Genomic DNA, 16,554 nt, shown 5'->3' on the forward strand with positions numbered 1-16,554 from the left:
CGAACCAGCTGAACAACTTCTTCAACAGGTTCGACAGCTCAATCTCATCCTCACCGCAGAAATCCACACCAGGCTTACTTCCCTCACAGGTGGAAGATCAACTGAGGAAGATCTGTACCAGCAAGGCGGCTGGACCGGATGGAGTTTCCCCACGATTACTGAGGGCCTGTGCGACTGAGCTGGGAGAACCACTACAGCGCATCTTCAACATGAGCCTGGAGCAGAGAAGAGTACCCAGACAGTGGAAAACATCCTGTATTGTCCCAGTACCGAAGAAACCACAACCAAAGGAGTTGAATGACTTCAGACCTGTTGCCTTGACGTCGCACATGATGAAGACCATGGAGCGGCTGATAATACAGAATCTGAGGCCACAAACCAGGCATGCCCAGGATCCTCTTCAGTTTGCGTATAAGGAGAAGGTGGGAGTGGAGGATGCTATCACGTATTTGCTGCACAAATCACTCTCTCACCTAGATGGGGTCAGTTGTGCTGTGAGGATTACATTCCTTGACTTCTCTAGTGCCTTTAACACCATCCAGCCCAAGATCTTAAGGCACAAACTAACGGAGATGGGAGTAGACTCTCACATGGTGGATTGGATAGTGGACTACTTGACAGATAGACCTCAGTATGTGCGGTTGGGAGACTGTAGGTCTGACACGGTGGTCAGCAGCACAGGAGCGCCGCAGGGAACCGTACTCTCTCCGGTCCTGTTCACCCTGTACACATCAGACTTCCAATATAACTCGGAGTCCTGCCATGTGCAGAAGTTCGCTGATGACACGGCCATAGTGGGGTGTGTCAGGAATGGACAGGAGGAGGAGTATAGGAAACTGATACAGGACTTTGTGATATGGTGCAACTCAAACTACCTGCGTCTCAATATCACCAAGACCAAGGAGATGGTGGTGGACTTTAGGAGATCTAGGCCTCATATGGAGCCAGTTATCATTAATGGAGAATGTGTGGAGCAGGTCAAGACCTACAAGTATCTGGGAGTACAGTTAGACGAGAAGCTAGACTGGACTGCCAACACAGATGCCTTGTGCAGGAAGGCACAGAGTCGACTGTACTTCCTTAGAAGGTTGGCATCATTCAATGTCTGTAGTGAGATGCTGAAGATGTTCTATAGGTCAGTTGTGGAGAGCGCCCTCTTCTTTGTGGTGGCGTGTTGGGGAGGAAGCATTAAGAAGAGGGACGCCTCACGTCTTAATAAGCTGGTAAGGAAGGCGGGCTCTGTCGTGGGCAAAGTACTGGAGAGTTTAACATCGGTAGCTGAGCGAAGGGCGTTGAGTAGGCTACGGTCAATTATGGAAAACTCTGAACATCCTCTACATAGCACCATCCAGAGACAGAGAAGCAGTTTTAGTGACAGGTTACTATCGATGCAATGCTCCTCAGACAGGATGAAGAGGTCAATACTCCCCAATGCCATTAGGCTTTACAATTCTACCGCCAGGAATTAAGAACTTTTTAAAAGCTATTATTAATGCTTTTTGAGATAGTGATTTAGATGCATATCATATTTTTTACTGAGTTAAGTATTGTATGTAATTAGTTTTGCTACAACAAGTGTATGGGACATTGGAAAAAAGTTGAATTTCCCCATGGGGATGAATAAAGTATCTATCTATCTATGTCATCCGCAGAGATTCTCTGATGACTCAGCAATAGTTGGGTGTGTAAAGGGAGGACAGGAGGATGAATACAGGGCCCTGGTGGAGGACTTTGTCAAATGGTGCAAACTGAATCATCTGCAGCTCAACATCAGTAAGACAAAGGAGATAGTGATGGACTTTAGGAAGACTAAGTCTGCACTGCTCCCTGTTACCTTTGTTGGTGAGGATGTGGATGTGGTGAGGACCTACAAGCACCTGGGGGTGCACCTGGATGACAGACTTGAGTGGAGCACCAACACAGAGGCTGTGTACAAGGAGGGCCAGAGTCGCCTCTACTTCCTGAGGAGACTGAGGTCCTTTGGAGGATGAAAGCTTCTTCTTCACACGTTCCATCAGTCTGTTGTCACCATACAATCTTCTATGCAGTGGTGTGCTGGGGCAAAGGCATCAACACGGGTGATGCCAACAGACTCAATAAACTGATTAGAAAGGCTGGTTCTATTATAGGGGTCAAACTGGACACACTGGAGCCTGTGGTAGAACAAAGGACCCTCTGGAAAATCCTGGCAATTCTGGACAATGTTTCATGCCACCATGGTTGAAGAAAAGAGCACTACATGAGGTTACTCTTACCCTCCGCCATTAGGCTCTATAATGAGTCAACCTGCAGCCTGGGAAGTGATGACCCCATCCTCTTAGACTTTATTAACCCCAAGTTACCAGAGCTCTGCTTAAGCTCTGTTTACCACGCCCTGCTATTGTGGACACCCTGTGCAATACCACCCTCACTGCTTATCTGGACGGTATGAATGTGCATCCATTACTGAATATTACAGTAATTCTTGAACTACCATCTTATCGGTGTAAACTTGTAAATCTTGTACATCTTATTTTTAAGGCAACTTATTTTTTTATTCTTCTTACTTCTTTTCTAATATTTGTATATCTGTACACTTGTAATGCTACTGTGACATTGTAATGTCCTTTGGGATCAATAAAATAGATAACTATCTATTCATTAAACATGCCCCATTTCCCGGTGTCCAAAATCTAGACAGGTGCCAGTGCCTTTCCAGGGGAGGCAAAGGGGATTGGGAAAAAAGTCTAAAACATCAATAATAGTGAGTTAGCAGAGTGCAGGGGCAGGATCCCAGTTCCAGAGTCGCTCATTCTCTGAGGCAACCGGATTGTTCTGTTTATTTCCGTTTAAAACTAATGTAATGCCCTGGTTAAGATGTTTATTGCTATGCTGTAGGTATCTCATTTTAGCGTTCTGCAAGTTCTGCTTTCAGCCTGTTTAGGTTTGAGCTGAGATAAGGGTCTTTGTTGTTCACCTTAGGAATCTGCTGCCAGCAGAATTGGGGGAAGGTTCTAGAAAACGCTGGGGAGGGTGGTGGGGAAGCCTTTGTTGGAGAGAGCTGGGAGAAAACAGGAGGGAAGATGCTGGAGGACGTCGTCCCTGTTGCACAGAGTGCTTTGTGCAGATGAATGGCTTCGAGGAGGAAGAACCAATACTCTCGTGGGCGATCCTGTTTGTTCAAGATGGATTTCGAGTGACATTCGGAAAGAAGTGTGTGCTTTTACACAGACCAAGGGTTCAATGCCGAGCTACAGACAAGGTCAAGATTTGAGCTCCACCGTGCACATGTGACTGTTTCAAGTACAAAAGGCCCTTTTTGGTTTTTATTCTTTCCTTTAATTACTATATATTGGGCACAGTGTTACTTCTTGCTGGGGCCAGTAAATCACACGGCATTCACACAAACCGAGGTTTGAGTGGGCAAGACATCCAATCTCAAGTCATATCCACCCTAGATGTACGGAGCCTGTGAAAGGTGGGTGTTCCTCACCACAGAATCCAGTGGCTGTTAACGAGGGGCTAACGAGTTGCATTTCCAGAGACACCCAGTAAAAGGGATTTAACAAAAACCTTGCATTCCTGGGATGCAACAGTCACGGTAAAGGGAGACAAGTTTATTGCCTATGCCAGGTATCCAAAGGGTGTCAACCATATTGTCTGTTACTCATATTGCAAAGGTTGCTGAAAGAATGAAGGCAGCAGTTTTACTTTTCTAGATATCTTAATTAAATTTGCTGAGTTTTACATCAATACAACTGCAATCATACCAGGGCTTTTCGACCGCTGCTCTACAAATGTTTTTTTACTGCATTACATCACTTGTCACAGTATGACCAGCATTTTCTAATTTTGAGCATACTAGTCCAAAAACAAGACACCATCTTCTACACATCAGAAACTGGGCACAGATCCTCCCCTAATTGAGTGTCCTGCTACTGAGAACTGTCTGTATCTCAAATAGCTCACGAGCAGGAAATGCAGCTGTGAACTGAGTTCTCACACAGCAGAAGATTCCTGCAGCCTTGCAGCTGCCCACGAATCCATTCTACTGGTCTCTGAAAAGCTCGCTCATATGTATGGGCTGTACATAACCCAGGCGTTTGCAGGCTGGGAAGGACCTATAATGTTTCAAAACACGGGACAAGGGATCTACAAAGTGATCTAAATTAATCACCAATATAAAAAAAATAATTGATTACCTAAGTATTCACCCCCTTTAATATGACATACCAAATCATCATTGGTGCATGTTCTCAGAAGTCTCATAATTAGTTAAATCATATATGTCAAACTCAAGGCCCGCGGTGGAATTATCTTTGGCCCGCGAGATAATATCTAATTGCTATTAAAGCTGGCCCCAGTAATCGAAGTGCCTATGGCGTATGATATGGCTAATGCTGAGTTTATTCAGGTACCAGGTTTTCAGAGTTTTTAGTGTTTATTCGGCAGTCTTCTTCATAAGAAACGGAATTTGTAAAGTGAAACACTTTGTAGTTATAGCAGAAACTGAGACACATGAGAGCAGGCTGAAAAAACGGAGGCAACGAAAGCTGCGTTCGCACGCGTCCGACTGATCCGGCCCGCATGAAGCTGCATTTTGCTCAATCCGGCCCGTGACCTAAAATGAGTTTGACACCCCTGATGGTGCAGTCAAGGTGTTTCGATTGTAGTGAAAATACACCTGCATTTGAAATATTCTGTGCTTTTATTCCTTCCACCAAAGTGCATGACCATACACTTGTCGACACTGTATTCCATCTGTCACTTCTTCACCTATTCTCCTAATCTGTCCAAATCCTTCCACAGCCTCCTGGCTTCCTCAACACTACCTGCCCCTCTACCTGTCTTTGTATCATCTGCAAACCTGGCCACAAAGCCACCAATTCCATCATCTAAATCACTGACATACACTATAAAAAGCAGTTCCCAGCACCAACTCCTGCAGAACACCATTAGCCATTGGTAGCTACTCAGAAAAGGCTCCTTTTATTCCTGCTCTTTGCTTCCTGCCAATCAGCCAATGCTCTGTCTATGTGAAAATCTTTCCATCGGCTCTTATTTCATTAAGCAGCCTCGTGTGGCACCTTGCCAAAGGCCTTCTGTCAATCCAAGTACGCAACATCCACCAATTTGCCTTTGTCTACCCTGCTTGTTATTTCCTCAAAGAATTCCAACAGATTTGTCAACAGGATTTTCCCTTAAGGTAAGCATGCTGACTTTGGCCTATTTTATCATGTGCCTCCAAATACCCCAAAACCACATCTTTAGCAATCAACTTCAACATCTTCCCAACCACTGAGGTCACGCTAACTGGCCTATAATTTCTGGTTTTTCTGCTTCCCTCCCTTCTTGAAGAGTGGAAAGACATTTGCAATTTTCCATTCTGCCGTACTATGCTAGAATCAATCAATTCTTGAAAGATCATTACTAATGCCTCCAGAGTCTCTTCAGCTACCTCTCATACAGCAAGATCAAGCAGGTTGAAACTTTATTCACTGGAGTATAGGAAAAAGAGGGGTGATTTTTGTTTAGAGATGTATAAAGTCATGAGTTTTTTTTTTTCCCCCCAAGTTGGCAATAGCATGAGTTTAAGTAGAGACAGAGACACAGAGACAGAGATTTAATGGGAACCTGGTTGTACTTTCTCGACCCAGACAGTGGTCAGTATATGGAATGAGTTGCCAGAAGAGGACATACAGTAAAAACATTAAATAAAAACACTTAGGCAGGTACATGGCTAGGAAAGGTTCAGAGGGACGTTGACCAAACTAGACTAGTTTCGATAGGAACCTTCTTTAGCATGGCCCAGTCGGGATGAAGGGACTGTTTCTATGTGGAATGACTATATCTGGTTTATGGTCATAATTAATAAACAGATATACACACATACACATATATAAAAACATGTTAAAAGTCAAACACAAGTGGATTCGGATTCACACAAAACGAAATTGATAAGATGACAGGTTTCCTCTCCGAAATAGTGAACATGACGAATTAAAAAACTATATAGTTTATAGCTTCTGAGATTATTATTAAAACTAATGGCTGCAAATTCCAGACTAACAACCTAATTTAAATTCCACAGATGCCATGCTGGGATTTAAACCTAGGTCTTTGAATCATCAGCATTGGTCTCTGGATTATTAATCAAGCTATAAATATACTTTCAAGGAAAAATACTGTTTAAAATAAAAAAAAGTACCTTCCCCTTTGTCTCTTAATCAGCAGGCCAAGAAGCAACATTGAAATCTACAGGGTTTCACATCCAGGTCAGGATCTGAACAATTCCCCATTGTAATGCTTTGGAACCCTGTCAGGACTGGACCACGTCATTCTTTTCTCAACACGGATACCATCGCTGGAGCACAAGGAAGCACAATATGTAAATATTGGACTTCAGTGATTGTATACAGCGCCAAGGCAAGTTTAGAATGAGTCATACTTTGGATTCTGTTTGGTACATCTGGCCACAGTTTACGAGGTTTGGCCTAGAATGTCTCAACCCCATTAATTCCCTTTGGAAAGCTCTTGGGGCAAAATTAAGTGTACTTACACTATCACTAAAGACGATCTATCATAATGATGGTTGTGTTATTTAACATGAAGCCACAGAGCAATTTCATTAATAAATGCTGAAACTATTGCAATGCTCACAAGATGGCAACTATTCTACATTTTACTATACCTGAAACCACAAAAAAAATGGCTATTTATTTGATTTCAGTCACAGATCTAAATCTCTAAATCCCCAAATAGCTTTGGTTTTCAACCAATCGCACATAAATAAAAATGGAATCACAATCCAGTTGACTCAAAACTTGATCAGAAACTCATTCTTGGATATAATAATTTTCTTGAGAAAAAACCTTAAAACCTCTATTGCTTTCTTTACATTATATTTAATAATAGATGAATTTAAACAACATGATCAAGATTAGTAAGCTACATTAACCTGGATAACATACACTTAGAACAAGATTCATTTAAAGAAAACACTTGAAGGTTATGTACTGCAGTACTTTGAACTAACTTCAGCTGTCAGTTAATGCAGCATGAAAATTGAATTCAGAAGCACCTATCCATTTGGGGATCATGCATGCTCTAAAACACACAAATGGCTGTTGGGTCCTGTGCACACATTTGTGGCTTTCAGTGTACTGGAATCCAGATTGGTGAAAGTATTCGTATGTAAGAACTGAACCACTGCCAGATGAGACAGACTGTGATTTGACACCAGAGCTGCTAGCCCAGCAGCAGTACTTAGTAAGAGATCAACATTTACCCAATTCCTTAGCTTCTACCTCAAGATCCTCTATTGCTGTGATTCCACACATATCCGCAATTCATACCTTTTTAACTTTTACAAAAGTCGCCAAGGACTGGTAATGTCAACTTCTTAAGATCTTCTGCCAATTTCAAGGCTTCTAGACAAGACTGTCATTGGATAAGTTAGGAAGGCTTAGAGTTGCAGTAATTTTCCCATGAGATCTACAGTGAGGAATATCTTACACAACACCTGGGCTTCCATAAGGATGTCATCAACAGAAACTATCAGCAGCAGCAGCAGCCACAATTCCAAAATGGTGTTTGGACTGAGCCATCTTCAGAATTTTACATTTTTGTTTCTTTTGGGCTCAGATATTTTACCAGTTCTTAATGCTTAAATGACATGTCCTTAGGACTAATTTGGAAAATGCACTGATGAAATCAAGACTTTAGAAATATAGTTGCAGTCTCCCCCAGAGTGGAAAGTATGATGGCCAGTTGGTCTCATCTTGCCACACTGTTTACTTATAAATATCTCTTATTTGTTAAAGATGTTTTTTAAAAAAAAATCCAGCATTGTACATTGCTAACCTGTGTGAGTCCTTCTATGCCTCTGTAATTCATCGCTCCGTGTAAAACGCTTTCCGCAGAAGAGCCAATTACACACAAATGGCCGTTCACCGGTGTGCCAGCGAAGGTGTGCCCGTAAATGGGATGTTTTACCATAAACTTTTCCACAGCCTTCCATGTGGCAGATGTGCTGTTTCTTCTTCCCTGGCTCGGTAGAGGTCCTATTCAAAAGATAAGTTACAGAATGAAGATCTAAGAGCAAAAAAAAATTAAATCAGCCAAATTTTTTTGTAAACTAGTTACTTAATATACTGTATAGTTCTGCTGTATATGACTGCAAGAAAATTAATTTCAAGTATATAGTGACATATACATACTTTGATAATAAATTTACTTTGAGCAAACCCAAAAATGGCCTATTGGTCATAAATCTGTTAGGATACTTCAGTTATATGAACATAGCTGCTTGTTTGGAAGGGTCCCAGATACACTGGAATGATAACTTTGAGTTGGCTTTTCCCAGATGCCATCCACCTTCCATATTTTGATGGCAATAAACTTTATTAGTAGATAGTGTAAATACAGCAGGGATAATTAGAGGTAAAAAGGGTGAATTCATAAAGGGTGATCATGTTTCACTTGAAGGTTAATTTGACATAACCAGTTATTCTTCCATCCATTTCCTTTTAAGTTAGGTCCCTTCATAATTGTGATACTCTCAGCTGGAAAGTGGACAGAAATTTTAAAATTTGAAGGATTCTCTTCAAATGCTGCCTCTTGTTCTCCTTGCAATTTTGGCTTCAATTCCTGATAACCTAGTTAGAGACTTGGTTCACTCAGGTATAAAGAAATAACACCTTTGATGTATTCTTTGAAACGAAGATTAAAACTGCACCCGCGTGAGTCCCTGCAGCAGCTGGCGACCCGGCAGTATCGGTCTCAGACGCCGATGTCAGAACATCCATCAGGAGGGTGAACCCTCGGCAAGGTGTCAGGCCCCAACAGAGTACCTGGCAGGGCACTGAAAACCAATGCCAACCAACTGGCTGGAGCGGTCAAGGACATCTTCAAACCCTGCACTGCTTCTGTGGGAGGCTTCCATGTTGCTTCAAAAGAGCATCAATCATTCCACTGCCCAAGAAAAGTAGAGTGAGCTGCTCTAACGACTATTCCCCAGTAGCATTTCCATCTACTGCGATGAAGAGTCCTTTGGGAGATTGGTTATGGTTAGAGTAAGCACCTGGACCTGCTGCAATTCACCTACTGCCAGAACACGTCAACAGCAGATACAAACTTGCTGGTTCTCACTTGGCCTTGGGCCACCTGGACAACAATATCTATGTCAGGCTGTGGCTGATTGATTGATTACAACTCAGCGTTCAACACCATCATCCAATCAGTACTAATCAACAAGATTCAAAGCCTGTTAATTAAACATAAACTATTATGTGCATACTATAACACTCAGAATCATAGTAAGCAGTTACTTACATATAATTATATAAAGCACAAGCAAATAATTAATTGTTACACTACAAAGCAAAGAATAATCTAAGAATTAAACATTCTGATCCAATAATTCCCCCTTTGATTCAAAATCATATGTTTAGAGTCATTACATCTGAAAATTCAGAGGCAGGAAAACATGTGCTATCTACTTATGTATAAAATAATCAAAACACTAATTCAATTATGAAATATCAAAGGGTATATATTCTTCAAACTATTCAATAGATCATGTCATGGTTAGGCCAATTAGTATGCACACTTGTGAGAGTTTCAACTATTCTGTTAATGATAGCCTTTAAACAAGTAGAGAAATGTGCAAGTTATGATAAGGCATATTGGTATGAATAATAAGACTTTGTAATGCTGAGTAACTCCAGCTTCTGAATCCAATCAAAGAAATCCCAACCATCAGCTTGATGTGCCTCAGCTGCTTTTTTATAAATATGATCAGCTAAATTAATTATATCTTCAGACTCGTCAAGTACAACACTCCTTGCTTACAACTGCACGCTCTCTTAACTGTTAAGCAAATATCCGATGCCACACAATTTTCAAAGACCATCTTACACACAGCGACCATTTCTGTTGTTACTTTTCCCAAGGTTTCAGCAGTATCGTTCTAAGCCTGCAGCAACATTTCAAATCTCTCACACTCCCTGTAACACCATAAAATGGGAATAAAATTGATGCAAAATTATCTGAAATGTCTCGTTTACTTCTAGGCTTGGGAGGCAAAGGTAAGGTGTGTGCAGATAAAACATATCCTAAGTAAGAAGATCCTAGCTAATTACATGGAAAAGCTAAATAAAGTTCTACAGTTAAAGTTCATGTTCAGGCTCATTGTCATCTGACTGTACTGTGGAAAAGTCCTAGGCACATATAAATAGCAGTACTGTATAAACAACCAAATGAAACAACGTTCCTCCAGTAACAATAAAGTACATATTGTTCCATGAACTTACACCATTCCTTATTACAGTCGGCGCTCCTTATCCGCGAGGGATTAGTTCTGGGACCCCTTGCGGATACCAAAAAACACAGATGCTCAAGTCCCTTATTCAACCGGTCTCAATACGGTGGACCTTAGGACCCAGTGGAACCCCAGACCTTAATTAACCTGTCTCCGTGTGGTGGACATTAGGACTGGGCGGCGGGGCTCTGAATCTGCAGTGTTTCTGTTCACAAAAATAATCACGATCATGATTAAAATAAAGTGGAAATAATAAAGCGATCAGAAAGAGGTGAAACGCCATCGGTCATTGGAAAAGCGTTAGGCTACGACGGTCAATGATCGAAACAATTTTAAAGGATAAAGTGAGAAAGGCCCTGCCCCGATGAAAGCTACAATTATTACTAAGCAACGCAGTGGTTTAATTATTGGGTTTTGGGATTTTGAGTTTCTGATCCTCCACATCAACCCGGCATGGATGGAGAGTGCACTCGAAAGTGGTCTGTCACTGGCTCCTGAGCCCAGCGCTGAAACATACGTTCTTAAGCGTTTTATATGCATAGAAAGGTAAAATATATACTATATACTAAGACAAATGTTTGTCTGACGCTAAATAATACTGGATGTACTTGTTCCGACTTACTTAGTAAGAGAACTTCCGATTTTTTTCGATCCTGATCCACGATAACCCATGCACCTCCAGATTACCATCATCTCCAGATTACTTAAAGTATCTAATACAATGTAAATGCTACGTAAAATGGTTGTTATACTGCATTGTTTAGGGAATAATAACAAGAAAAGAAAGTCTGTACATGCTCAAACAACAAATGCTGGAAGAGCACTTCCGGGTTTTCGCAATTCGCGGTTGGTTGAATTCTCGCATGCGGAATTCGCGGATAAGGAGGGTCAACTGTACTTGACAAGAGCCTTATTGAACAATATTTTTCAGTTCGTCAATGGCAATTCTAGAGTCATTATCCCGTTTAGGACAACCTAAAGCGTAATTGAATGAACTATGCCCTACTGGAGTAGTACCTTCTGAACACAAGCAAAAGGTAGCTTTTATAGTGAACACATGTAAGTATTTAATAGCTTTGTCATGGACATTAGATGTAGATATATCCCAGGACAAGACATGAATAGGTCAAATATGACAATTTATAAATTATGGTGATATTTACATAAATTATCCAGTTTAAGACAATATGTGTGGGGGCATGATCATTGTATATTTGTGTCTTCCTTGAGACTAATGAATCATAGGAATAATGTCAACATCGCCATTGTTGGAGTGTTTAATAAAGAGGATGCATTTTGTTCTGGATCAGCAGGAATGTCTAGGATAGGTGAATACAGGCAGTCCCCGGGTTACGAACCAGTTCTGTTCCTGAGTCCATCTTCAAGTCAGATTTGTATGTAAGTCAGAACAAGTACATCTGGTATTATTTAGCGTCAGTTAGTCAAGCGTTTGTCTTAGTATATATTTTACCTTTCTATGCATAAAAAACACTTAAGAAGCGTATGTATTCCAATAATTAAACCACTGTGTTGCTTAGTGATAATCGTAGCTTTCATCCGGGCAGGGCCTTTCACCTGCTCCATTATTCTCACTTTATCCTTTAAAATTGTTCTGATCATTGACCAACTGTAGCCTAACGCTTTTGCAATGAGCGATGGCATTTCACCTTTTTCCATACGCTTTATTATTTCCACTTTATTATTAATTGGCGATCGCTTCCCATCAACAGAACAGAAACATGTTGGGCAGCAGGTCCCGACTTCCACCAGCTCCCGAGGTCCGCTGGGTCCTAAGGAACACTGCATTGAATTCCCCGGGTTCGAAAGTCCACTGCACTGAGACAGGTTAAATGGGGCAAGTGGGGGCTATGCTCGGTTTGGGTATTTGATCTTCCACAATATTCTGCGTGGGAATTTAAACTGGAGGTGGCAGTGTTCTTTTTTTACGAGGTCGAGTTGTGAGCTTGACATAAACCCGGCAGCGATGGTACGGGAGTCATTGGATCGACATCAACCCGGCACGGGAGTGGTCTGTCAGTGTATCGAACTCAGGAACCTCCGTTCTTGAGCCCGGCACTGATCTCACTGCGCCACCAGCCGACCAGAACAGGGGGTGCGGGGTCAGGGTGAATCCTCCTAAGAAAAATACTAAGCCAAATACTAAGTTACACACTCAACACAGTGTGAACGGCAATGACTTAAAATGGTGGACGGCTCGAGATCGACTTAAAATGGCGGACAGCGTTCTCCTTCCTTGGTTCGTAAGTATGAGTTGTCCGTAATTCGGACATTCGTAACTCGGGGACTACCTGTATTTTGAAGTGTGTGGTATATATTGACATACCCAACAGCTAGAGTCATTAACAGCATCAACAAATTCATGTAATATTCGCAAGTATACAATAACAGTCATCGCAGCTACCTTCTGCTTGTGTTCAGGCGGCACTATTCCAGAAGGGCATAGTTGATGGGAAAATTGGCAAAAATGTAACAACCAAGAGTATTAGAATGAACATCATGACGACGACTTGATTGAAGTCTTCTGTCTGGTTAGTGATTTGCTCACTGCAGCCCAGCAATGTAGGCACTAGGTCAAAGGTTTCTAGCACTTACTGCCCTTGCCAGATACCACTTTAGTTCGCTCACAGTGGCTGGCCCGTATCCACTTACTTTTACCTTCTGCCTTCACCACCGATTTGGTAATTAACAGCACTTGAAAAGGACTCTCCCATCCAGCTCACGGTGATTACCACTTCGAACAGACTTAGTCTGGGGTTACTCTGATGCTATAGAAGACCATAGGAAGGGGGCGTAAACTGCAGTAGGCCTTCCTCATGATGTTTGTTGTTGTCTGAGGATTCCATTCATTCATTCGACTTATCCTGACGATTCTGGATGACGTGGACAATGAAAAGACCATTCAATGTTCATCAGTGGACGTAATCCCTGACAAGCACTCCCAGTGAAATGTGTTCCTTGGTCAGGGTCAATATGACATGACAATCCCCACCTAGAAATATAGTCCCTGATCAGAGTTTATGCTGTGGGTGTGGCAGCAGCTTTACTTGCTGGAATAACTTCCTCCCATCTTGAAAACATGTCTATTACTACCAGTACATCTAAGCATCCTTGACAACTTGGTAAAGAAATGTAGTTCACTTGTAAGTGTAGGAATGAACCAGGTGGGGCAGGAACACGGTGACGGAGAGCACTCCACACGCACCCACCCACTCGCCCTTGTCACTCTGCTGTCGTTACACTGAGTATATGCACTTCAATGACTTCCCCGTTATATTCTCATAATGGGTCCTGAACCAAGCTGATGCACTTGGGTTGGCTTTATGGTGCCTTTCCTGCCATACACAGCAGAATATTCCATTCCTTTAGTAATAGGGATGTGTTAAATGTGTACATGTTGTCTGTATACTGTATTTAATGTACATACCTCCATTTAGTTTGTAATGATTGCAACTCCCTAACCAGAAGTCCACAAACTGTCTGGATCAGTGATAGTATCTTCTCCTCACCGACGATCAACACTGGTGCACCTCAGGGATGTGTGCTTAGCCCACTGCTGTACTCTCTGTATACCCTTGGCTGTGGGGCTAGGCATAGCTCAAATGATCTATAAATTTGCTGATGATATAACCATTGTTGGTAGAAACTCAGATGGAGACAAGAGGACATACAGGAGCAAGATATATTAGTTAGTTCAGTGGTGTCGCAGCAACAACCTTGCACTCAGTGTCAGTAAGACAAGAAAACTGATTGTGGACTTCAGGAAGGGCAAGATGAGGAAACACGATTCATCCTTACAGAGGGAGCAGAAGTGGAGAGAGTCAGCAGTTTCAAGTTCCTGAAAGTCATGATCTCCAAGGATTTAACCTGGTCTCAACACATTGATGTGGCGATAAAGAAGGCAATACAGTGGCTATATTTCATTAGCAATTTGAAGATATTTGGTTTGTCACCCAAAACACTTGAAAACTTCTATAGATGTACTGTGGAGAGCATTCTGACAGGCTGCATCACTGTCTGGTATGGGGGGGGGGGGGGGGTTTGCTGCATAGGAAGAAAGAAGCTACAGAAGTTGTAAAATTAGTCAGCTCCATCTTGGGTACTAGCCACAGACCGGTGCCTCAGAAAGGTGGCATGCATTATTAAGGCCCCCCATTACCCAGGACATGCCCTCTTCTCATTGTGACAAGTCAGGAATGAGGTACAGAAGCCTGAAGGCACACACTCAGCATTTCAGGAACAGCTTATTCCCCTCTTCCATCAGATTCCTAAATGAACATTGAACCCATGAATATAAAGCTTGATTTTTGATGCATCTAATAAACAGGCTTGCACTAAGTGCCAGTCATTACCCATGTATGTAATACACATGTATAATATGTACTTGTACATATACACACACACACACACACACACGTATGTATCTAATACATATAGTGGCAGCAGTGGGATGGCGAGTTGCAAAGTGGTGTGTTCGACCCAGAGAAGAATGGGATTGTGGTCCCAAGTCTGGAAATCTCTGAGGCTAAAATATGGACTAATGCCTGGGGAACAGCGATCCCAGAGGAGGAAGAACTTCGACCCAGAGACAAACTCAGGCCAGAAACAGAAGGCACCACCTCCGAACCCTCCCTGGAAAATCTGTTCAGAGATTTTTTTTTGCCTGCCCAGCAGAGGAGAGATGATGCTTTTTGGAATGAATTCCAAAGCTGGGGAAGAGTCCCAAAATGCCTTCCTATCAGCAAGGTGACAATATTGTGAAGTAACTCCTAGGGTTCAAGAGGATGGCCTGGATATGGCAATGGCCAGAGAAGTAGGCCTGTCAGCTCGTGCCACTACTGACACGTACAGCTCTCGAAGCCTATACTGCAATGGATGAAAAGAGGTCCCAACAACTATCCTGACCTGAAGGAGACAGTGCTGGCTAAATTTGATATCTCAGCAGAAACCTATTGCCAACACTTCCATTCCAGTACTCTCCCACCGGGGGTGGTCACTCAATGGGACACGTCATCACCTGAGGGGTCTCTATGGCCGATGGATTTGACCAGAGCAGAAGTCCAAGGAGGAAACTGGTGAGGCCACTGTTCTGGAGCAGCTGCTGTGGGTTCGTCCTCCAGACACCAGAACATGGGTCTGAGAGCATCAGCCGGCAGATGGACACACTGTCTTCTGGCTGGCACTGCAGTACTTCAATGCCCGCAAGGATGCACCATCATTCAGAAGCAACACAGACTCTGATGCTCCGAGAGACCCTCAGGAAACTCTACAGAATGGGGGTGGGAGAAGTGAGGGGTAAAAACCTTTGGTACTCACTAAGAATTTTATTTGCTACCATTGTCAGCAGCCAGGCTACAAGTCCTGTGTATCCTCTCAAAAAGACTAAAATGTGAGGTATGTGCTCTACCAAGAGACAGAGAAGGCGATGATGATGATGAAAATAATAATGATGACTGAGAACGTGGTAATGGAAAATAAGCAGACAGTGATGAGAAAGAGCCTATGTTTATTCGAAATATTGTGGTATATTAGTAGTTCGGGTTGGCTATTTGGAAGTTTGGCTGCTCGCCAAGCTTGGCAAGATGTTTGCAGTTCCAATGGATGAGAAGCCATCATCAGTGCACAATTGAGGGCATCGTCTCCTCAGAACGCCGGCTTATATATGCATCCGGGATCTGAATATTTATTGATTAGAGGCCGCGATCTGGTTGGCTGATTCAAAACACTGAACAGTTTAGCAGTAGACAATTCTGATTGGCTAGCTTCAAGGGAAGTCTGTTGGAAGTGTCTGCTTCGCTGTCTAGATCCCAAGATTATTGGCGATTCGTTGGTTGTTGATGTTGTTTCTCTTTTCTCCAAAACAGTTCGCATACTGGATCTATGTCAATGTGTTTGCTGATGGATCCTTCTATTGAGAACCATGCTTTGAGAAATTCTTGTTCTTGTTTGAGTCAAGACCCTGGCTGCTGTCCAGTTAAAATGGTGTCCTTCTTCGTCTTTATGAGCTGACACTAGCGAGAGTAGGTCATGCCATCTGCACACTAGCTGATGTTCGTGTAGCCTGGGACAGTTTTCTTCCTTGTTTGGCCAACGTAGTACTTGTCGTCGCAGGATTGTCCGAGCACTCACTGTCCTTTAGCAGATCATTGAGTGGTTAAGCAATAGTTGATAGATCTGCCACTAGCTTGTCAATATATTGATTAACAATAGTTTCATCTTCAGTCCTGTGTCTCTTC

General features: G+C 42.5%; 1 protein-coding gene across 3 annotated transcripts in view; it reads right to left on the minus strand.

The window, feature by feature from the left end:
• sp4 (sp4 transcription factor) overlaps positions 1-16,554 on the minus strand; it is a 79,754-nt gene that overhangs the window by 20,240 nt on the left and 42,960 nt on the right. For all 3 annotated transcript variants that reach the window (XM_073054087.1, XM_073054085.1, XM_073054086.1), the window contains one exon: positions 7,843-8,042. In XM_073054087.1, coding sequence (XP_072910188.1) covers positions 7,843-8,042 — 200 coding nt within the window. The remainder of the gene's footprint in view (positions 1-7,842; positions 8,043-16,554) is intronic.

This window comes from Hemitrygon akajei, chromosome 8 (assembly GCF_048418815.1).
Source record: "Hemitrygon akajei chromosome 8, sHemAka1.3, whole genome shotgun sequence".
Taxonomy (NCBI): domain Eukaryota; kingdom Metazoa; phylum Chordata; class Chondrichthyes; order Myliobatiformes; family Dasyatidae; genus Hemitrygon; species Hemitrygon akajei.